Source organism: Cavia porcellus, unplaced genomic scaffold, assembly GCF_034190915.1.
Source record: "Cavia porcellus strain 051 isolate PalLab524CR breed Dunkin Hartley unplaced genomic scaffold, mCavPor4.1 scaffold_20, whole genome shotgun sequence".
Classification (NCBI taxonomy): domain Eukaryota; kingdom Metazoa; phylum Chordata; class Mammalia; order Rodentia; family Caviidae; genus Cavia; species Cavia porcellus.
In genome coordinates, this window is record NW_026947503.1 from 54,983,411 (window position 1) to 55,006,565 (window position 23,155).

General features: G+C 36.5%; 1 protein-coding gene across 2 annotated transcripts in view; it reads left to right on the top strand.

The window, feature by feature from the left end:
* Positions 1–3,643: 3,643 nt before the first annotated feature.
* Positions 3,644–23,155, top strand: part of Ss18 (SS18 subunit of BAF chromatin remodeling complex) — a 69,927-nt gene continuing 50,415 nt past the window's right edge. Inside the window, exons 1-3 of one of the 2 annotated variants that reach the window (XM_003474023.5) lie at positions 3,644–3,902; positions 6,919–6,995; positions 16,002–16,086. In XM_003474023.5, the coding sequence (XP_003474071.2) occupies positions 3,834–3,902; positions 6,919–6,995; positions 16,002–16,086 (231 nt within the window). In that variant the 5' untranslated portion in view covers positions 3,644–3,833. The remainder of the gene's footprint in view (positions 3,903–6,918; positions 6,996–16,001; positions 16,087–23,155) is intronic. The other variant, XM_005005560.4, reaches the window with a different exon arrangement.

Sequence of the window (23,155 nt, forward strand, 5' to 3'; positions counted from 1 at the left end):
ATTGTTGTATGAAAGAGTTGTCTCCATTGTCTGCATGCATGATTCATTTTGGGGAGATTAAGACAATTTTTAAACCCATGACTCTATAGTTTCACTAAATAATGAACATTTTCCAGGAGTAGTGAATTTCATCAGTTGCTTGAAATATACTTAAGCTATACAAACAAATTCATATAAAACACATTAAATTTGAGGAATATTTGAAATTCAAGCATAAAAAGTTTTCTGCTTCTGCACAATAAAGTACTATATTTTTGTGTGTGGTAAATTAGTTTACCTTCTTGAATGAATTAGCTTTATCTCTCAACCGAGTTAATTGTTTAGGCAGGTTATGTTACTTAGTTTAAGGCACTCTTATATTCTCCTATTAGGATTATTCTTTAACCTTGTACCTGTTGGTTATGTGATCAGATCAATCAATACAGTGGCCATCTAAATAAAGAGATTGATTTTTCTGGTTTGGAAGGTGATTACCTGGGTAGCATTTTTTTTTAAAGTCACCAGAGTACAAGAGGTGATCAGCAAATACAGTGAATGTTTAACTTAAAAAACATATTACAGTAAAAGACCCAATGACAAAAGTGATGAAATGTATTTGAAGCAAAGAGCAGGACTTTAAAAGGGTTAATGGTAGCATATCTTTTTTTTTTTTGTCTTTTTCTTTTTTATCGGTACCAGGGATCGAACTCACGACTGCCTGCTTGCAAGGCAGGCACTTATGCTGCTGAGCTAAATCCCCAGACCAATGGTAGCATATCTTATGCTGTCAACATTTTTTTAACTTAGATGTTCACCATATCCTTTGATCACCTTTTGTTCAGCAAATGTTTACAGAAATTTCTTTCAAACAAAGTGTCATATCATCCACCTCATTCACAGGATCTGGCACTGTGTGACTTTTGGCTTTTCACCAAAATGACCAGGAGAGGTAAAGGATTTCAATCAGTTCAGGGCATGAAGACAGCCAGAACAGCAGAACTAAAGACACTCATGAAAGAGATTTCCACAACTGTTTCACAAAGTGTGAAGAATGATGGGGATGTGTTCAGAGAAAGGATAGTATTTTGAGGGGCATAAATGGCAATCTATCTTTTACTGTAATAAAATTTTTAAAAATTTAAACATTCACTGTGTGCTTCGACGATACCTTGTAATATAACACCAGTTTTAGGCCAACTTCTCATATGCATTTCCTATATCTTAACTAAAGGCTGGAGAGTTGTTTTTAGTTTTTGGTAGTGCGGATCAGACCCAGGGCCCTCAGTTTGCTAGGCAAGTGCTCTACCCCAGACTCATCAGTCCCTAAATGCTGAAGACCCGTATTTTTTTTTTTTTTTCTCCTCTCAACTCTTCCACCACGTGGTCTACTTTGATACTTTTCTCCAAAAGAAAGGTGAAGTGAGACAGGATTTATAGTGTTGCCCTAAGTGTCCCCTAGCTCAGGCATCCTTCAGGCTTCAATCTCCTTTTTCTGAATTTCTGTTCTTCCAGGTCAGGGTAAGTGACTGTGTTTCACAAAGGAAGCAGGAGGGTGAGGGTCACTTTTAAGTGTCCTCTCTTATAGAAATAATTTGCATTACTGGCCGGCCTTTAACTGCTTCTTAATGGATTTTATGTCACAGGACACCTTAAAAATGACAGTATCCTACTGCACACGTAGAAATTAGAAAAGGCTCCAGTTAATTCTGCACAGGTCCTATCAATAGGTTACTCCAGGCCCCACCTTTATACCCTGCAGGAGTGACCTCAGGGAGACCTGGTACTGGTTCTCAGTCACTTTCTCATTCCCAAGGTTGGGAAGCTTCAATTTAAAAATGTACCTGTCTTTGGGTACGGAAATGAAAGTCCTCTCAGAACATTATTTTTAAAACTGGGATACAGAAATCCATAGCTTATATTACTAGTTCTTGCTGCTTTTTAACATTTTCATGCTTCCTGCCAGCTGAACACAACTGGAGTGAAGGACTCCTCCAGAGTCACTTTGCTTGCTGAAATACTGTTCTTATCTATCCAGGTCCTTTTGGGTAAACAAGACATGGTTGTATGGCAGGCGTTGGACACACATGGTTAGTGGCGGACAAGAATTGGTTTCTGCTTCCTGTTGCAGTTCCAGCATCCTGTAAGACTGAGGTTTGAAGAGTCAGTTAAACTCCAGCCTGCGCAATGTAGCAATTGAGGGAGACTGTCTAAAGAGTCACAGGGCCAGGGGAGGCTTGGTTTTTGTTATGAATTCAACAGGTTTTTCCAATTTGGTGTGATTACATTAAGTCCAAATATACCAGAGTTTTCTTCAAGACGTAGGATAGTGAAAGACAAATTTAGAATATTTATCATCCTAAGAGAAGGATAAGTGGGTAAAGTGACTCGAGCCTTCATGTTTTAGGTCTTAGTTCAAATATAATGGAGATTCCCCACATTAACACACATAAAGGCACATTCTTGTTCCTTATTTGCTAGTCTGTCTTAAGACTTCATATACATTTACTTCTTTTTGGTCTATGCTGTATTAGAGTGAACTACGTCCAGGTTCCACGTCCAACTTCTTGACATTTGTATCACTGGCACCTGACATAAAACCATGCACAAGCAATACAATCATATATGCTCATTGAATGAAGGCCACTCTTGTGAAAAGCATCCATCTGAAAGGACTTTTTTCAAATGTTTTTACTCTCAGTTTATTATATATAGAAGCCTATAGAAATTTGAGCCTCCTTAATGGTGGATAACATTTTATACAAATTTTCCTTTTGTGCTATAAGGCAGTGTGAATGTACAGAACTAAAAACCCATAGTAATACATCGCCCACTTTTGCTTATGTTCTTTACTAATTTAAATTTTTTTTTCTTTCCCTACACACACTGATTTGAAGCCTAACCTTTTGGGCCTAATCCGCAAACCTGTAACTGGAAAAGAAAGTTGTGGAGGTGTGTTCTAGCTCAAAGCTAGGTCAAAGCTTAGGGTCCAAAGTAGGAAGAACTCCAGCCCCAACGCGAGTTTGTTCATGAAGGCGAGCTCCTCTCTAGCCGCAACAACCTTGTTGGACGGCTGCCCCAGAGTCCTGGTCATCAGTCTTGGGGTTCCCATTTCGGGTCAGGTTCTTTTCCGATTGTTCCGCAAGACTTGGAGAGCGTGCGGGCGCCACAGAGACCTCGGAGGTGAGACTTCGGGGCGTAGCCGAGCCGTTCAAACCAGCGAATCGGCGATCTCGGGGCTTGCGCCTCAGCGGGCTCCCCGGGTCCGCACGCACTCGCGAGCCGAGCCTGCCCAGCCTCCTCCCCTCCCTGGGCTGCCCGGACCGCTCGCTGAGGTTGTTTCTTCCCAGGCGCTGCGAGGCTGGAGTTAGAAACTCTGAAGGGGTCTGAGGCGGAGCGCCGAGCGCAGCTGGAGGCACGCGAGACGCTCCTCGGCGCGGAGGGGCGGGCCGGCCGGGCGCTCACATTTCCTGTGACAGCGCTGCCCGGCCTCTCCCTCTCCCGCGGCGGCGGGACCATTTCCTGAATCGCTGAAGCGGAGGGAGGACTGAGGCGCGGCCGTACCATTGGCGCCGAGGCACGGGGGTACGGGGGAGGCCGGGCTGAGCGGCGCGACAGCGGGAGGGGGCGCAGAAGTTCTGCCGCTGCTCCCCCTCCTCAGCCACACTCAGAAGTAGGGTTTCCGCGGGCCGGGGCCCCCCCTGCAGAGGCCGGGCCGGCCCGCGGCGCGCTGGGCTCCGGAGCATCCCCCCTCCGCGCATTCTTAGGTGGTGCGGCCCGAGGGCCCGGCGTCTTTCCCCCAGTTTGCAGTTCACCCGGAGCGCTCGGGACTTGCCCACCGCGGTGACGGCGGCAACATGTCTGTGGCGTTCGCGGCCCCGAGACAGCGAGGCAAAGGGGAGATCACGCCTGCTGCGATTCAGAAGGTGAAACTTGGCGGGTCGGGGATGCGGGGCCCGTCCCGCCTCGGCGCGGGACTGGGGGGCCCGGCCGGCCGGGGGCGGAGGCGGCCTGCTGGGACGAGGCGGTGTGCGGACCGGCGGTGTGCCGACCGGCGGTGTGCCGGAGTGGGTGGCGGGAGAGGACGAACCGGTTTCTTCATTGAGTCCTTGGCGCGTCTGGGTTCTTTCTTGCCGGCACAAAGCCCTAGCAACTGTCGCCCGATTTCTCCTGGGATGGGGCGGCGGGGTGCGGGCTCCAGGCGCGGCCGCCGGGGAGGGCGGAGGTGGGGCGCCCGCCCCGCGTCGCCCGAGTTACTTCGGCGTCGCCCCGCCCCGCGCGCCGCGGCTCCTCAGCGCTCCTCGCGGTCTTGGGGTGCGTGGGGGGACGGCCCGGCTCTGGGGGCCGCCCTGCAAACTCGAGCCGAGTTATGGTTCAGTCTGGAGAACTTGGGGACCTGAGTGGAGTTCTTAGGAGAAACAACTGCATGCAGTTCAGGGTGACCCCGAGCCCCCTTGCTGGATCGCTCCTTCTTTATTTGCATCTGCAGAAAATGATCCTGCGGTGGCTGGGCAAGCGCTGAGGTTAAGGTGGGGAGCGTGGACACGGTCCTGACTGGTTATATAAGTCGTGACCGAAACACCAGGAGCTGCGTCCTTTTTAGAGAATGGTGCTGCCGCAGTCACTGCTGTGTTGCTGCCAATTGTAGACACAAAGTTTCTTTATTGTGCTCTGCCCAGTCTTGTGGCTGAAGAGCAAGGTAGCATTCTAAATTTTAACGAGCTAGACTTTCAAAAAGTTAACTTGCTACTGTAGTAGGTTACCTTAAATAGTTGCATTTTGTTTTGTGTACTGGCGCAAGGATGAAAAACGGAAGAAAACTCAAGTTTTAGTATCACCCGGGACTGTCCACAGATGATTACTTTAATCGGTTTGTTTACTGGCAGGTTCTTTGTAGCATGGCATTTGACATTTGCCCAACTGTTGCTTTATGTTCCAACAACCGATCCTGGCAGTGCCTGGAAAGGCAGTGATTTCATAGAATGCACCGCGCTGAAGTTACAGTCTGTCGCTTTATTCTTTGTTTTGGTTTGTTTTCTTACAACGACTTTTTTTGCCTAAATTTTAAGATATTTATTGTGTCATGGGTGATTAATTCAGAGAATGTGGATCAATTATGTTTCCTCAAATGAAAGAGAAAAATAAAAATTAAACGCCTCATCATCTTCAGTATCAAGGTTATTAGATATAAGATACACATTGTAATGGTCAGGTCTGTTAGTTGAGGAGTATAATGAAAAAGATGAGGTGAATTCGTTAGATTGAGGGTTCAGTTAGTGCATTTTATGGACAAGTTTTTGGCATCCAATGATTTTATTAAGAAATAACCGCACTCATGAGAGGGAGAGCTTTTTGCTCCTCAGCAAGAGAAGATTATGGTAAACTGCAGGAAAAACTCACAGTTGATGTTAAATGATATTCGTTTTTAATTGAAGGAGTTAACATTAATAGTGGATTGTGGTACTGTGCTTCATGCTTTCACCGAATTCTGAAAGGTTGAGACCAGGTTCAGGGAATCCTCTCATTGTCAAATTTAAGTGGTCTGAATAACAGTGCCGGCACTAAAACTAACTGCCCTTTTAACTGTTACAGTCTATACTCTTCCCAGTGCCACTTAATTTAGGTAAATCATTTGGCCCTCAAAACCAAGACTGCTTAGAATTATGATAAAGTGATATAAATTGGCATAGTTTTAGTTTTTAAACTTCTGAGATAGCATACATATATATAGTCTATACATACATATATAAAATCTGTGTTACGTGTGTAGGAATCGTTGGATTAATATTTTGCCATATTCGGAGAATCACAAAACTGTACTGTTACAAACCTTGGAAGCTAGCCAGCTACCTCATCGTGCATTCTGAACTGAAAGTTTTCATATATTTACTTGATGCTGGAAAAGGACAGATTTTTTTTCCTCACTGCCACCACTGGTGTTAGAATGATGCAAAACCAGTTTGGGCTCTTGTCTTAATTGGCTAACCTACATTACAGAAGGAGGAAGATGAGGGAGAGTGATAGGGGGAGTAAACAGAAGTAAGATGTGTTATATACCTGTAGCAACTTCCCACAGTGAATATAATCATGTATTATAAGCACTTCTCCCAATAAAAATAAAAATTAATAACATCCGCAAAAGTAACCGTTTTAGGTAGCAGAGGCAATTACATATTTGAATATAAAAGAAACTCAGTTTTGCTTTTCCGAGCCTCAGTTAATAATTGATAGGCAGAATAATTGAAATAGACATACTAAAATTATTGATTAAGCATACTATTTTAAGGATATGAAAAATTTTCAGTGATGATCTACATTACATACAGAAAAAGACTTCAACAGATTTTCTTTATAAATAAAACATTTCTAGAAATTACAAGGGAAAATGGTTATTTAAAAGAATTGTCTGTATGAACTGTATGTTACATATTGTGTTTCAAGAGATTTATACAGTTTGGTATATAGTGAAATTTTGTGTGAGAACTAATTCGCGAAATTCCATTTATAATTTGTTAAAGTGAATTTAAAAAGAGTTTGTAGCAGCAAGTTGTAAGATTAGAAAAAGTAAAGGTTTTTTTTTGCGGGGGGGGCAGGGTTTTGCTGTATAGTCCATGCTGGCCTCCAACTCACAGCCATTCTCCTGCCTCAGCTTCCCATGTACTGGGAATATAGGCCTAGTGCAAAAAGTAATTTTATACTTGTGTAATTAACAAAAATAAAAATATTTTGTAACAGCACATTAACAAAAAGTACTTTTAAAAAAATTTTATGTTTCTCTGCTTACGTGATTTTATGATGAAATGATTGGGGGAACTGTTTTGTTATTGGAGCCACTTTAAATTTCTTCAGTGTTTATTAATGCCTTCCTTTTTGAGTTTCTGCTTTTTAAAATTTTACTTGATACAGCAGATTTCCAATAAACTTTTTCTAATTTTATTGCAGATGTTGGATGAAAATAACCATCTAATTCAGTGTATAATGGAGTATCAGAGTAAAGGAAAGACTTCAGAGTGTTCTCAGTAAGATTAAAAATACGCTTTGTTTTTTGGTTTTCTGTGGTAGTTTTTACTTTACATTTTAATGCAACTTTGTTGAGTTACTATTACACTGTACAATTAATTGTCTTTTAATGTATTCATGGAGTAGTGCTGTTTTCACTTCAGTTAGGGAACATTTTCTTCAACCCATAAACAAACACACATTTGCAGTTGTTCTTCATCCTCTGCACCAATCTCTGACCCCTGGACTGGAGATAACTTGCCGTGAGTGGAGTCAAGCGCTGTGCAGTCTGTTGAAATTTCATGTGTACCAGTTGACTTAGGTGTCAGTGCTGCGTTCCTTTACAGTGCCACCTAATCTTCCATTTACAACGTTTGTTCATCAGGAATGGGTATTTGGATTGCCTTCACTTTTACTTCATAATTTGTGTATGGACATTTGTGTATAACTTTTTGTGTGTGTACTGATTTTATTAGAAACATATTTTTCCTCTGGGCACTGGGTGGTAGCTATCAGGTTTACCCTGTGTTATAAAATAGTAGCTTCAAGTTTGTGCACAGTCTGATCTGTGGAAAAGTTAAATCTTCGCCTGTGTAGTATGGTTAGTTGCATATATCTCCAAATCTATCTATGAAAACAAAACTTTGATCTGATAGAGACTTGTTTCTCATTTGTAAGGACTGAACTTGCTTATTTTGAAATGATGTATCTGAAGTTAATGTTATACCCTTATAGAATCTCATGTGATAGGAAAAAGTTGAATATTGTGTTAAGCCTCTCTGTGCACTGCTGTCTAGTAGATTCATAAATGCGAGCTACCTATGATGTATGATCAAAAGAATAGTGAAAGTGTAAATTTAAAAAATGTATATTACAGTAAAAGAATACACTGTCTCTTACAAGATACAGTGTTCCTGTTGCTTCCAACATGCTTCCCTTAGGATTCTTGTCACTTTGAGAAGCGGTTCTGTAAGTCTTCTTTCAGGAGTGTCTTCAGTTCTACTGGTATAGCTGCCTTGATGTTCTGAATCTATTCAAAACATTTATCTTTTATGGTCATTTTGACTTTGTGGAAGAGCCGGAAGTATTTTGTGCCGTATCTGGTGAATAAGGTAGATGAGGACTCACTGTAATGTTTTAAAGAATGCCTTTCTGTTGAGTGACATTTGGCAGCAGCATTCTCTATATTTTTGATCATACCTTATAAAGACGTGAAAAACTCCAGAGCTACTTTACAAAGTGGCAAGGACAGTGGGATGTGTGTTTGAAGCAAATGGGGAGTACTTTAGGGAGAATTAGTGACAATGGGTCTTTCACTGTAATTTTTAGAAATTTAAACATTTATTGTATATTTTGATATATATATACATTTGTCTTTTTAGACAGAGTCTCGCTATGCAGTTCGTGTGACCTTGAGCTCACTTTGTAGCCCAGGCTGGTCTTGAACTGGCAACAGTCCTTCTGCCTCAGCCTGCCGAGTGTTGGGATTTCAGGCGTGTGTCACCACGCCCAATTTTTTATATGTAATTTTAAATGTTCCAATAAATATAGTAACAAATAATAGAGACAGATGAAATTAATGTTGATAATTTTTTTAAACTAATTTCTGGCATTTCAGCTGAGCAAGGTAGTGCATACCTGTCTGTATGCCCAGCACCCGGGAGGCTGAGAGGAAGAGAAGAATATCCTATCACTTCAGTATATAGTTAATGTCTATTAATGAGTTCCTTTATATTCCATTATTTCATACAAAGTCTCCAAAGTCCATTTTGTATATTTTTGGAGTAACCCATCACATTTTGGATTAGCCACATTTTGTGTCTCATGGCTACTTCATTGGGCATCAGAATTTCAGAATATTTTTAGACCATTGTTTTGGCACATGCCTGTGCTTCTAGAGAGATCTTACTGGTCTGTTCCCAGGCAGAGATATTCTCGGCAAACCCTGGTTTCCTTGGTTTTCCTTCTGTGCTGGTCTCTTGTCATTTGATTCACTCTTTACCTAATCTCTTCATTACTTATTTTCTCCAGATAAAAACTATAAAATAGAAAAGTCATGCTGATTACTTAAAAAAACTAAAAACCAGAGTATAAAAATTAATGTTTTATTCCCACTGCCTTATTTCCCTTCCCTCCATAGCGTTAACTGCGTTTAGTGCTTTAGTATGTGTGCTTCTAACACTTATTTTTGTACATTTACACATAGGCTTTCATGTATGTCATTTTTCTAATATTTACGTAGGTTGCAATTTTGTTTTTTTATTGTCGTTTTGTGTTTAGTGGTGTCAGGGATCAGATCCTGGGTTTAGGCAGATGCTGTACCACTGAATAGCATCCTCAGACTGAAGTACAGTTTTGAATTGCAATTATTGGTCAGAAACTATGCTAAATTTTCAAAATACCCTGCAGAGAGATTGTATGGGTCTGCTTTCTCTCAATTAGGTTTTTAGAGTCTTGGTTTTAAACTATGCCTGTCAACAGTGGATAGTAGCCATCTTTTAAAGATTTCCATATGTTTGATTGGTTAAAAAAATGATAGCTTAAGAAAAATACATTATTTTGAAATGATTTCACATTTCAGAAAAAATTTCAGATAGGACAAGACATTGTCCTATCACTGAGATTTCTCAAATCACTGAGATTTCTCAAATCATATTGGCCTACTTGTGTTTTCATTTCTTTCTCATATTGTTTTTCTGAAACATTTGAGAATAATTGCAGATATGATTCTTTTAAAAATCTCAGTGTTTTTTAAACAGCATTACATTCTTAAATTGCCAAAATGTAATTGTCAAGTATAATAAAATCAAAATAAAATACTATTATCCAATGTTTAGAGCCTTTTTGAGTTTTCCCAGTTGTCTGTTTATTGTTCTGGTCTGAGGCCCAGTGAAGGTTCAGATGTTGCTTTAAGTTTGCAGGTCTTGTCAGTATACCACAATCTTGCAGCTTTTGTAATGTTGACTTTGTAAAAAAGTACAGACCAGTTATTTTGTGGAATGTCCCTCTTTTGGGATTAATGTTTCTCTGTGAAATTCACATTATAGACTTTAACTTCAGTAGTACCACAATTGTGATTTTTTTTTTTTAAGAGTAGGAATATTTATGGAGAGAAAGAAAGCTTCTGTCTAAGAGACAGACAGGGGGGTCCCGAGCAGGTTGCCCCACAATTGTGATATTATTGTGCCCTTCTCAGTGTATGTTCAGAAGCTGTATGGTAGTAACTGTCCCAAAACTGGTGATTTGTTTGATCACTTAGGATGGTGCCATTTTCTCTAACATTTATGTTGTCATTATTATTATTATTTTTTTTAACTTTTTATCGGTACCAGGGATCGAACTCACGACCGCCTGCTTGCAAGGCAGGTGCTTATGCCGCTGAGCTACATCCCCAGCCCCCTATTATTTTTTTCTTTGTAAGTCATGCATATCTGACTGGGGTGATAACTTGAGATGCACATGTGATGTTTCTTATTAGACTTCGGCATATTAATTGTAGCATCCATCAGCGACTGTTGCCTGAGATAGGTAATAGTGTAGTAGTTGTGAAACAGTAGCTAAAGTCATCATAGACACTTATTTGTAATTCTGCTATAAGAAGGACATTTCTCAACCTTTTTCCCAGTCATATTTCTGTCTGAATGGATGTCTACATTCTTATTATATTCTCTAGGTTATAATTTATTATTCTAGTACTGTTTTTTTTATGTTCTCTGATTGTTTCAGGTTTGGCCATTGGGAACATCTCTGTCCTGTCTTCTTGACATGTCTCCATTATTTTTGATCACTTTCTTGTATCACGAAATGTTCCCATCTTATTCTGTACTTTTTTCTGGGCAAGTCTAAAATCAGCTACTTCTCTAAGCCCCACTTGTTTTTTTATAGAATGGTATTTGGAAACTAAACTCTGGGTGTTAGGTTGTCTTACATTACAGTTATTTTTTATTTTTCATTTTGTATGACTATTTCCATTTTTATGTGTTGTTTCTTTTAGTGAATCTTGTCTATATATATTTGAAAAATTCTTTTTAAAAATTATTAGCTGACCTACTTCATTTTATGGATAATTGTCAGTGATAAGTAGATCCTTAAGTGAGCCAAGAATTGGTTAAAATTGAGAGACAGTACTTACAATTACTATTTTTACCTAAAACTTTGAAGAACCCCAGGTAGAGCCGAGGGGGATATTGGTACAGGACGTTCAGTTTTTGTTGGACTTAGTAGTACGTATTATGGACAGTAGATGTTCACCGTTAGATCCCACTTTTCCAAATTGAGTCAGCAAAAGTTTATACTAAGTTATTCTTTATATTCTTTTTTATGTACTGCATAATGATTTCTCTCATTCTCTGAAAATTGGAATAGAACCTCATTTTTTACCCATGTATTTGTTGAAAATGAGGCCTCAGTTGTTTAGGATAGAATCTTAAATTCAGTTCTTTCTGAAGAATTTTACTTCTTTTCTTCTTCATTTTTCTTTCTTACTGTTTTAAGAGATGGGATCTGTTTTGTCGAGGCTGGCTCTGTGTTCCTGGGCTCAAACAGTCCTCCTGCCTCAGCTTCCTGAGTGGCCGAGACAACAGGTGCATCCTGGTGTTCTTAGCTGTGATGGATTTAATTTTCATTCTTATCTTCACATCTGTTTTTCAAGTTGTCAAGAATGATCATGAGACAAGAGAACAAAATTTCCTCACAGTCTCAAGAAATGTTTGTGCTCTTTTTTTTTTTACAGTAAAAGGCAAAAGGAAAATAAATAGAAGCTTTAGTAAAGACAGCCATCTGGGAATTGATAGTCCATTTCTAAATACTTCTTTCAAATATGATGACTGCCTGAAGCAGTTTTTTTTAATGAAAAATTTGTTTTATGAGAACAGTATATGCATTATAAACAGTTAGAAAATACGAATTAAAGTAAGAAAAGGAGCATCATACTTCAGCCACTCAAAGAGTTTTCACTCATAACACCTTTATGTCTATTGCTCATCTAATAATATTTGCAGACTTACACAAATATGCCATAGATTATAGTCATAGAAATCTGTGATCTGAATGTCCCCAGGTCTGCTTCTCTTCACATTCTAGTGACATGTATATGAGAATCTATTATTATTCTCTTGTGTTTAATTGACCATTTTCTAAAAGCCTTTTATTTGCTTCAGTCAGCCTTTATTTTTTGAATTTGAGGGTGTTTCCAACTATCTGAATATTTTATAAGTAATTCTGATGGCAAAAAATCAGTAGTTGTTTGAAGGAATATAATTTTAAATTTCTACTTGGGAAGATAATTTTTATTCTGTCAAATATATTCCTCCTGGCCACTAGATGTACTTTTGATACTGTATAAATAAAAGTACTTTTCAAAAAATGCAATCTGACTTACTCAGATTTTTAAGTTAAATCAATATACTTAATAGTTATTTTACTTTCTGCAAAGTAATGACTTACTGGAATGTAGTGACTTACTGGAATGTTTAGAAAGTCAACTCTCATTTAATAGGTTAGTAATGATAGATATTTGGAAATATTTGTAAGTTTTTATTAGGACTCTACCATTATCAAACAAAATATTGACTGCATTATACATCTGCTATCTTTTTTTTTCTACCGCTGCTGAGATGAGATATACATCTGCTATCTTACAAAATAGTTATGATCGTCAAAAATAACATGCCGAGTATGTTTTGTGTCTGCTTTTAGCTTACATTTGATTTTCCTTTATTAACATAAAGTTATTTTTTGTCTTTTTGAGACAGGCTGTCCTTATGCATTTCAGGCTGGCGTTGGGCTCACATTGTAGCTTGCGCTGGTCTTCAATTTGAAATGATCCTCCTACCTCACTCAGCCTTCTGAGTGCTGGGATTACAAGAGTGTGCCAGCATGCCCCGCTTAACATAAACTATTTTAGACCTGTGTAGACATTAAGAATGTACAAGGGAGTGTGTCACTTAATGATTGAGAGGCTGAGAAATACATCATTAGGCAGTTTCATTGTTGTGCAAATATCAGCACACTTAGTACACAAACTAAGATGGTTGTGATGTCAGTGATGTAATTTGTGGGCCCACTGTGTATACCAGTGTACATGCAGTTAATTTTTGACTGAAATGTTAACGGAATGATTGTAAACTATTTCAGTAATAAATGTAACGTGCTTATAGAATAATAAGTGTTGAGTGTAGTAGTGAATGCTTGTATCCTGCCCACCCAGGACACTGAGGTAGGAAGTTTGTAATCCTGAGGCCAACCCAGGCAATTTAGTGAGCCTGTTTCTCAAAACAAAATTTAAAAGAAAGGCCTGAGGGTGTAGATCACTGGTAGTCTCCTGGGTTCAGTCCCCGTCCCCGCCCCCGCCCCCGCCCCTCCAAAAAAGAAAGAAAAATTAAGTTTTTCAGGAAAAATATTTATTTAATATTGTTCTCATTTTGGTAGTCTTAACTAGGTCCAGGTTCTAGAATTTTTTAAAATTGAATTTTAGGTGACCTCTATATAAATCTAGAAAAGCATATGAATATATATACTTCTTTTGTTAATGTTCATCTCTTGAGTCTAGTAGTATCTTCAAATAAACATTTAATGAATGCTTGTAAAAACAATGTAATTTCACTGAAAAGAAAACCTTTTTGAAATTGGAACAGCCCAATAAAAATATTTGTTTTGCTGCCTTCTTATGTTAGAAAAAAATGCCATGAAGGCATTAGAATAGATTTGAGTGGGTTCTTTGGATTAGAGGGTGATAGTGATCAATGTTGCTTTCTCACTGTGATGGTTGTATGATGTTAGGGGATGTGCTCCTTTTCTGGGAAATTAACATTAAAGGGATAAGGAGTAAAGGAGTATTATGTCTACACCTGACTCTTAAGTGATTTTGGAAAAAATATTTACAGACAGAAAGGACAGATATGAAGTATTAACAATTAAGAAATCTGAAGAAGGATTTGAAAGTTTTTCTAATCCTTTCCTTCTTTTTTTCCAATCCTTTCCTCTTTCTTCAATCCCTCTTCTCATTTACAAAGCTTTGTTTGCATTTTATCCTTCTTTTATTGTTTTCTTTTTAGATTTGGAACTTTTAAAAAATAATTTTTAAAAATATTTTTAAATGAAATAATTTTAATATTAAATAAAAAGTTTTATGTTTGGGAGGGGATTTGACAATTTGCCTTAAAAATTACACGCTTGCATAAATAATGTGTTTATAGATACTTAAAATTACAGAGGATTTAAGAGATCTACTTAATGTTTGTTATTAGAAAATGAGACTAGGATTTAAGTGTGTCAGATTAGATTAAATAGTTTTTTAAACACTGGCATATTAAGTGCTAATCAGAATAATAACATGTATGTATGTATGTATTTAGAGATAGAGTTTCATTATGTGGCTCAGGCTGGCCTTAAACCCACCGAACTGCATAACAAGACCCTGTTTTTCTCTCTCTCTCTCTCTCTCTCTCTCTCTCTGTCTCTGTCTCTGTCTCTGTCTCTCTCTCTCTTTCTTTCTCTCTCTCTCTGTCTGTCTCTCTTTTCTCTCTGTCTCTTTTCTCCCTCTCTCTTTTACACACACACACACACACACACACACACACATACACACGGTCATAAGGTGGCAATATTATTATTATTTTTCCCTTTTTGTGGTGCTGGCAATCAAACTTAGCAGCTAGCATATGTTAGGTTGAGTCCTCTACCATTGAACTATATATATCCCCAGACCTTGGAGTCCCAAATTTTAAGTTTTGTTTAAGACTGCTAAATAATAACAAAATAGTTCCAACTAGTGGTTAGTGATGTTTGAAGAATTTCAAAAATATAATTGTATTTTGATCCTCATTTATCTAAAGATTGATTATAACAAGTATATCATGTAGGTACACTGAGGAAAGCATTGAAAGTATATACATTTTAGTGAAGAAACTTTGTTAGTGGAAAGTTATTTTTCCTAATAAATAGTTGTGAAACCAGTTGTTCAGAACAGGAATAAGAAGATACTAAAGAATTTTTTCTGATTCCCTTTATGGTGCTTGTTTTAGAAAATTATTTCATTTTGGATCTGAATCAGAATATTTTATCTGAATAAAATTCTTTTGACTTATTTTTATTATTTTAATTTGTAGTTAATATTTGTGGAAAATGAAATTTTAAGATAGCCTAACACTTTGATGCAGGTTTTAAGTTTGTGTTTATGAGGCTTGCTGTGTGCATGCACTAAGATCATGCACATGGGCATGATCATAAACAATGCTAAAATATGCATGTTTGTTCTTCGATGTTGAGAATGTATTTTTAAAAGTTAATCCTTAGTTTTCTTAGTGTTTCAGCTTTTCTGTCATCTCTTTTTAGCATATCACTTTTTCTATGACTGGAAATTAGGTGTTGTCTTGTGAACTAGATAAATAGTATAACCACTTTTCTTGACAGATAAGAAGTGTAACCACAGTAGGCTTACTTAGTCATAACTACAGGAATGAAAAGGAATGACTTACAGGAATGAAAATGTGTGATTCTCACATCCTTTCTGACATTTTAACAGAAGATTTTGTATGTAGATGTGAGACTTCTTGCACGACAGCAGTGGCAAAAGGGCATAATATTTTATTGAATTTCTTCATTTTGGTTATTTTTCAAAAATCTAACATACTATGTAAGAAGCTAGTCATATACTAATTAGCCTGTTTGCTAGCTATGCAATTTTGTACAAATTAGCATCCTCTCTAAAACCATAGCTTCCTTACCAGTAAAAAGGAGAAATCTAGAGCACCTACATAACAGTGTTGATTTGAATATTCACTGAAACATATGTGTGTATAAAACAATTATAACAAAATGTAGCTCATGGTAAGATTTTTCTGTTCATTATCTTGAGTGTATTATTTATTATTTCGATTTATTTTGCAGAGGAAACAGGAAGAGTGCTATTGATGTTTAGATAATGCATCTTTATAAAATTCTAGAAATGATTAGTATGCTGTTTGTATTTAAGTAGATAGGAATAAAATTATTTTTTAATCTTGGTATTTCTTTTGTTTTACTAGGTATCAGCAGATATTGCATACAAACTTGGTGTACCTTGCTACAATAGCAGACTCTAATCAAAATATGCAAACTCTTTTACCGGCTGTAAGTACCTTAACAATAATGTAAAGTAGATAGTTTTTATAGTTATATATGGTATGTCATGTTTTTATATGGTGAGGTTTGAATTTTGTTTACTGACTCCTGAATTACTCTGAGAATATGGAAATAGTTTATATTATCTAAATGCTTTATTGTTTTACTCTCATTTAATTTGAGTTCATTCATTTATAATCACTACCCTTCCTGAGGAAACTGTATCTGTTCACCCATCCACCAACAACTTACCTACCTCCTTGCCTGTTTAAGTTTTAATTGCACAAATAATTGATTAGTGGATCTGCAATATTTCACAGCAAACACTAGACACTATGTCATTTTTCTAGTAAATACTTCAGTATGCCTCCAGTGTAGCAGGTTAGGACTGTCTCATCCAACAAAGTTAACCATAGTTTCTTAACATAATTCACAGTCTCTTTTGAGTTATCTCAAAAAGCCTAAATGTATAAATGTTTGCTTGCCTCAGTATCTGAACAAGATGCACATATAAAATTGGTGGTTGTATGCACATATAAAATTGGTTGTTGTATGTAAATCTGTATCGTTTTACCTTTTCAATTTTCTTTTTTGTAGGAGAATTGAATTGTATGTTGTAAATTTTCTTACATTTTGTATTTTGTAGATTGTATTCTCATGTTTTAAAATGTTCATGGGTATTTTAACATGTTTGTCAATCTCTTATTTCATGTAAACTGATAATTAGGTCTAGAGTTAGGTTTAATTTAAAAATTTTAACCCATTTTATTGATGGTGTTGTGGATTTTTCCGTTGTATCACATCATGAAAAACATGTTAATATTGTAATTGTTTCATTTTTAGCAGTTTTCAGATTGAGCAGGTTGCTGCCAGTCTGATTAATCCATTGTAGAGTTCCCCATTTGCCTTTCACGTAATGCTTTCAGTAGTCATCTATGCTTGTTGAACAAGTTCTTTTTAGAATATCAGAATGGTAAATCTCTAATTTTATAATCCCTCTTGCTGTTACTAGCTGTAATTCTTTTAATAAGAAAAACTTTATTTCATCAAATATTTGGTTATTTTGAAATTAGAGAACCTTTGTAGGAAAGTCAGGAGAAGGCTTGATTCTATATAGCCCTTTATTAAATTTCAGAATTTCAAGTTGGTCTCTGACAAGTTGCAAAGATAGGCAGTAGATTGTGGGTTTTGTGCTCAGACTGCTAGGGCACACCACTGCGTCTAGCTTTGATTTGTGTATTTTTAATGTGTTAAAACTCATTGTTATTCTTGATGCTCAGATTATCTTCTTTTGATACTGAAACCTTAAAATTTGACTTAATGTTCTTATATGATTATAATATTCTTTTGTAGTTTCTTTGCTTTCAGGATTTGAAAGATAGGATTGATTATAGTTTATGGCGCACAACTAGAATCAACTTTTAAAAAATGAGAATGGTAGTTAAGGCCACTGTTTTGAAAGCTTATCACATTTATTATTGCTGGACTGTCATGGTCTCTGGCTGAGCCTTAGTGAACAGAACTGGATAATATATTTTAACAAAAGAATTAAATATTGAGATCTTAGTGACACATTCAAGAAAGGATTTTTGCTTCTGATATTATGTTAGTGAAAATATTGCTTCCTTAATGACTTTACTATAATTGCTTATTTTGTTACTTTATATAAGACATTAATAAAGCTCGTTCTTAAGTTACCTTCTGCTAGCAATATTTAATCAGTGCATTTTGTTTTATCTTGAAATAGTTGTTTTTGGATATAGCTATTGCCTTAAATTTCATTACTGACTAGGTAGAATTTATTTTTGTAAATAGCGGGAAGTAGAAGTTTACTTTTTATTTGTTTCCATGTAGATTGATCTTTATCCCAGCATTATTTATTGGAAAAACAAAACAAAACTTTTTTTGTATTTTTATCATGCTGTCAAAGTTATATTAGTTGTTGGAATTGCTATGGACCTGTCTGATCTCTGTTTTACTCCATTGATCTCTTTTCATAAATTTCCGTGTTTTGTCAGACTTGATGTATAGTTCTTATTGCCACCACCTTTCACTCTAGTATCCTGGATATTAGTTCTTTTCATTTCATATGCCCTTAAACATTGTATACATACATACATACATAATCCCACTGAGATTTTTACTGAGTTTACTTTGACTTTAAGTAAATTTTGGGAAAATTGATATTGTTACAAAATTTTGTCTTCTAAGTCATGAACGTTGCACATGTTTTCATTCTCAAATATCTGTCAAGGAATATGACTTTCCTTTATGTGTACTTGGGCATTCTCATTGATTTTACTTTTTTGAGGCTATTTTAAAATGGAGTCTTTTTTTTAAACTTGTTTTTTAATTGCAGTTTACATGGAAATGCAGTTAATTTTGCATAACAATATTGCACATCCTTATTTCTAACAGTTTTTCTGTACTTTGTTTTCTGTATTAACCTTATCATTTGTGATTAAGGAGTGTTTTTTTTTTTTTTTTTGCAATCTATACCTTCATTTCTTTCTTGCTTTACTTTGTTTTGGCTAGGACCTCTGGCAGATTTCTGACAGAAGACACCCTTGTCTTGTTCCTGATCTCAAGGGGAAAATCTTCACTGTTTAAACATTAAGGGTGATGTTTGTTGTGATATTCTGTAAATATCTTACAAGAGTAAGGAAGTTCTTTTCTGTTTCTGGTGTGCTAAGAATTTATATCTTAATGAGATATAAACTTTTATCAGATACGTCTATTGCATCTAATGAAGTGATCATAAATCCATTTTAATCTATTAATGTGATAAATTATGCTGATTTATTCTGTAATCGCCCAGCAGGCTTTTATTCTTACAGTTAATATTCTTACTCATGATCCACTGGTCATTTTTTTTCATTATAGTGTTTAGTTTGATAAGATTATTGATCACTCCCATGTATGATGGATACTACAATGAATTTCTTGTCCTGCTATATCTTGCCATGAAGAGGAAGTTACTTTCAAATTAAAACTCCGCACTGTATTTGCAGCTGACAGTAACCGTGGGCATTTCTTGGGGCTAGTGAGTTGTTCCTTCATGGGGGCTGCCAGCCCTCTCTGGCCTACCTTGTGTTTGCAGAGACAGGTCCCCTCTGTACTGAGGGTGTGTGTTCCAAAGTTCTTCATTCTCTGCATTATCTTCAGTTTCTCTGTGGTTTTTTAGTTTTCCTGTTGGATCTTCCTTGATTCTCAGAGCTCTACTTTTTCTCTTCTCTAAGTTGTTTTCTAGTTGTCTTGATTACTGATCCTACAGAGGCTATATTTTGCTGCTGGTCTTTACTTTGCCATTTTTAATCCTTAGAATATTAAGAATTTTACAGAGAATAGTTGTATACCCATCAACTAGATTTTCCAATTAACATTTTAGTGCACTTGTTTAGTGTACTGTATGAATATGTATTTATTTACTCATTCAGTTTACATATATGAATACTATATATAAAGGTATATATTGGTTTATCCATTCATTTTTTGGGAATGCATGATTATTTTAAAGTCTGTCTGATAATTCTAATATTAAAGTTCTTATGTATCTTTCAGTTGTCTATTGGCTAGTTGTCATTCATGTTGTGTTGCCTTTTTATGTATCTGGTTGTGTTGATTGTGAGTCAGAAATTATTTGGAATAAGCATTGTAGAGTTTTTTCCTACATCTGGGATATTATGTTTTTGTATGGAGCGTGGTCATTTCCTTTGGTCAGGTGTGTTGGGATGTTAACACTCTGGGATCATTCTGTTTCAGCTTTTCTTGGTGATTCTAGATGAATTGAACCAAGTATACAGACCAAGCAAGGTTTGTTGTAAGTCTGGTTTTTCCTTACGATTTGCTAGGGCTCCTTCCTTTGATGGACCCTGGACTTCTGTCCTTCTAGGCTGTATATAGCACCTTCTGAGCATGTCTTGGACTTTGCTAACGCGCTTATGATTGTGCCCATTTCTTGGGACTTTTTTTTTTTTTTTCTCTACTAGATGTTGGTTTGATCATTTTTAACATTTTTATTTTAACTAGTTTCTTCCATCATATGTGTGAGAAATTTAAAAACCTTTTTGCTTGCTTTTTTTGATCATTGTGGAGTGTTGTTTGAATGACCTGGTCTGCTGTTACACTAGGTAATGTTTTTATTTTTATTTTTATTTTTATTTTTATTTTTATTTTTATTTTTATTTTTGTTACCCAGTATTGAACTCATGACCTTGTGCTTGCTAGGCAGGTGCTTATGCTGCTGAGCTAAATCCCGAGTTCAATTTCTTTAAATATTAGAATTGAATTTGCTTTTGCAGTCTATAGAATATTAGTTACTTTTTTGGCTTTTCAAATACAGCAGTTTGTGTGGAGCAGAAGAGCACACACTTGAAGAATGACTGTTTTGTTTGGATTCTTAAAATATTTTATCCTCATAATGCTTTAAGATATTGGTGCTATTCTATGGCTGAGGAAACTGAGTCTCAAGTAGACTGATTTCCATAAAGACTTAGTTGGTAAGTCGTAGTACTAAGATTTAACTCCAGGCCTTAAAAGTTTGTGCTTTATGCTGTCCATGTGACGGTTGCTAGAATGGAGTGGAAATAAAAGTCTGACCTGTTTACTCTTGGATGTGTGCAGTATTCTAGGACTCAACTAATGTCTTCACAGCACTGAAAATGAAATTTCCCAGGCTGTGGTGTTTTAGTTGTTCCACTGGACTATTGTGGAAAAGAATGCTTTAGTCATTTTCTTTACTGTCTGGTATTAGTCATGCGTTTAATGTGGTAAGTTAAGAAATTAGTTAAAAGAATGATTCTGCTAAGTTTGGGAACCATTGGTTTAAGTAGTTAAGAACTTAGCTTATTACAACAGTGGTACCTGTTAATATATCTCAGTAACTCTTACTATTTTTTCCTTCTCAAACATGTCTGAAAAATATGTATGACATATCCTTACGTTTTTTTCAGCACCGCTAACTCATCATGGCAGAGCCTCAATTTAGGGTGGTAGAGGTACAGAGGGTGGCATTTCTTACCAGAATTGTGTGGGTGAGTGGGGAAGGGTGTGTTTTACGAAATGTTAGGGTATGATTCTGACGTGCCTCTTTCCCTATCCTGCCAACCAGTTTGAATATTTTTGTGTAACTGAAGATTTTAAACAATTCTGGATTTTGTCAGTTATCTCACCTTGAAATATTATCATCATGTGGAATTGGTGCCGTGGCACATGCCTGTCATTCTACTTAGGAAGCTGAGGCAGGAGGGTTGCATGTTTGAGGGCAGCTGGGTGACTTAGTGAGACTTTGTTTCAAAATAGTTCAGTAGTAAAGTACTTCCCTAGCATGCATGGTGCTCTGGGTTCAACCTTCAGTGCTACCAAAACAAACCCAACCTGAAGCAGTGCCTCCCTTCAAATATGATCCACATTCTTTCTCATTTTCATAAAAAACACAGGCATTTTGGTGAGATTGTATATGCTGACCTTCAGAAAGGTAGTAAATTTATTAATATCTCTATGTGGGAAATGTATTTATTTCATCACTGTGTGGTTAAAAAAAACTGTCATAAAGGAGACAGACGTATTTCATTGTGAACTATCATTATTTCAGATCTATTTAATATGCATTCACCGTTTTACTTCATATTTTGCTAGTAAATATAAATACTGCATTTGGTATGTTTCAGAATAAAAGATTTACCTCAGTATTGTTCATAGTTTAAAATACATGATCAGAGATTCATAAAAAATATTAAGGGTCTGAGTTAAAGCTGGAGTGATAAAAAGAGCAAAAATAAATATATCTCCTTAGTAAAGTGAACATCAGAGGGTTGAACCAGTGAACAAAAGTGGGGATGGAAGGAAATAGAAGTTAGTCAGAGGGTGAATAAGTGCCTTGGAGGGATGGGAAGAAAGAAAGATGAATTTGAGAAAGTTACTGCCACAGACTTAGGACTGAATATAATGGTTACTAACTGTAGATTCGGATATTTGAGTCTGAAAAACAACGTTTTTTTTTTTTTTTTTTTTGTCTTTTTCTTTTTTATCGGTACCGGGGATCGAACTCACGACTGTCTGCTTGCAAGGCAGACGCTTATGCCGCTGAGCTAAATCCCCAGCCCCAACAACGGGTTGTTTTGTTGTTGTATTGTGTGTGTGTGTGTGTGTGCTGGTGGTCCACATCCAGGGCTTTGCTCATGCTGGGCCAGTACCTGTACCCATGAGCTATATCTCTATCAAGAATTATGTATTTCAGTGATATCACTAGAGTCTTTAAGAATGGGATTTTTCATTTCTTTCAGTTAAATGGTTGTAGGAGTTGTGCTCATAATTACATGTAAGTTCAACTTTCTGTTTTATTCATGTCTCGTTTAGAGGAATTACGTTATTTATAGTGCTCTTTCATGTATCTGGAACTGGACTACTTTTAGCAGCTTCTCCTATTTGAAAGTCAAGAATCTAAAAATGGGATGAATGGAAAAGGAAGCATAACATGCAAAGCTAGTGCTTGAAAATGGCATTTTGCTTCTTGGCTTGGGTGTTGCTGTTTTTTTTTTTTTTCTTATTACAAAGTATTATTACTTTATAACAAACTTAATAGTAATTCATATATATGTATATATTTTATGTTTTTTTTCCTTAATTTTAATCAAAAAAGCAACAAACTATAAATGTCAGAGGGTATGTGTCATATAGGCAGACATATAGCAGTAGCAACCTGACAGCTAAAGTGAGAATAGAACAAGATAAAAACTAACACAATTCAAAATGTGTACTATTCTGGCTCCAATTCTTATAGGTATATAGCACCCTGTCTTTCTTGGTAAACTTTATAGACATCATTTGAATATTGCTTCTCCAAGATTGTTTTACTTTCTGAAACAAAAATTGTTCACATAATTATTTGATAGGAATAATTTTATCAGTGGGAAAATAACTTTTAACATGTGTAGGTCTTTCTCACACAGACTTTGAAAAATTGCATTTCTAAGTGTTAGTTTCACATTCGTTATTGTTCATTTCTTTTTTTGTCACCTGCTAGCATGCAGCTGCAAAACGATAGGAAATTAATCTAGGGAAGAATTATTAGAGAAAA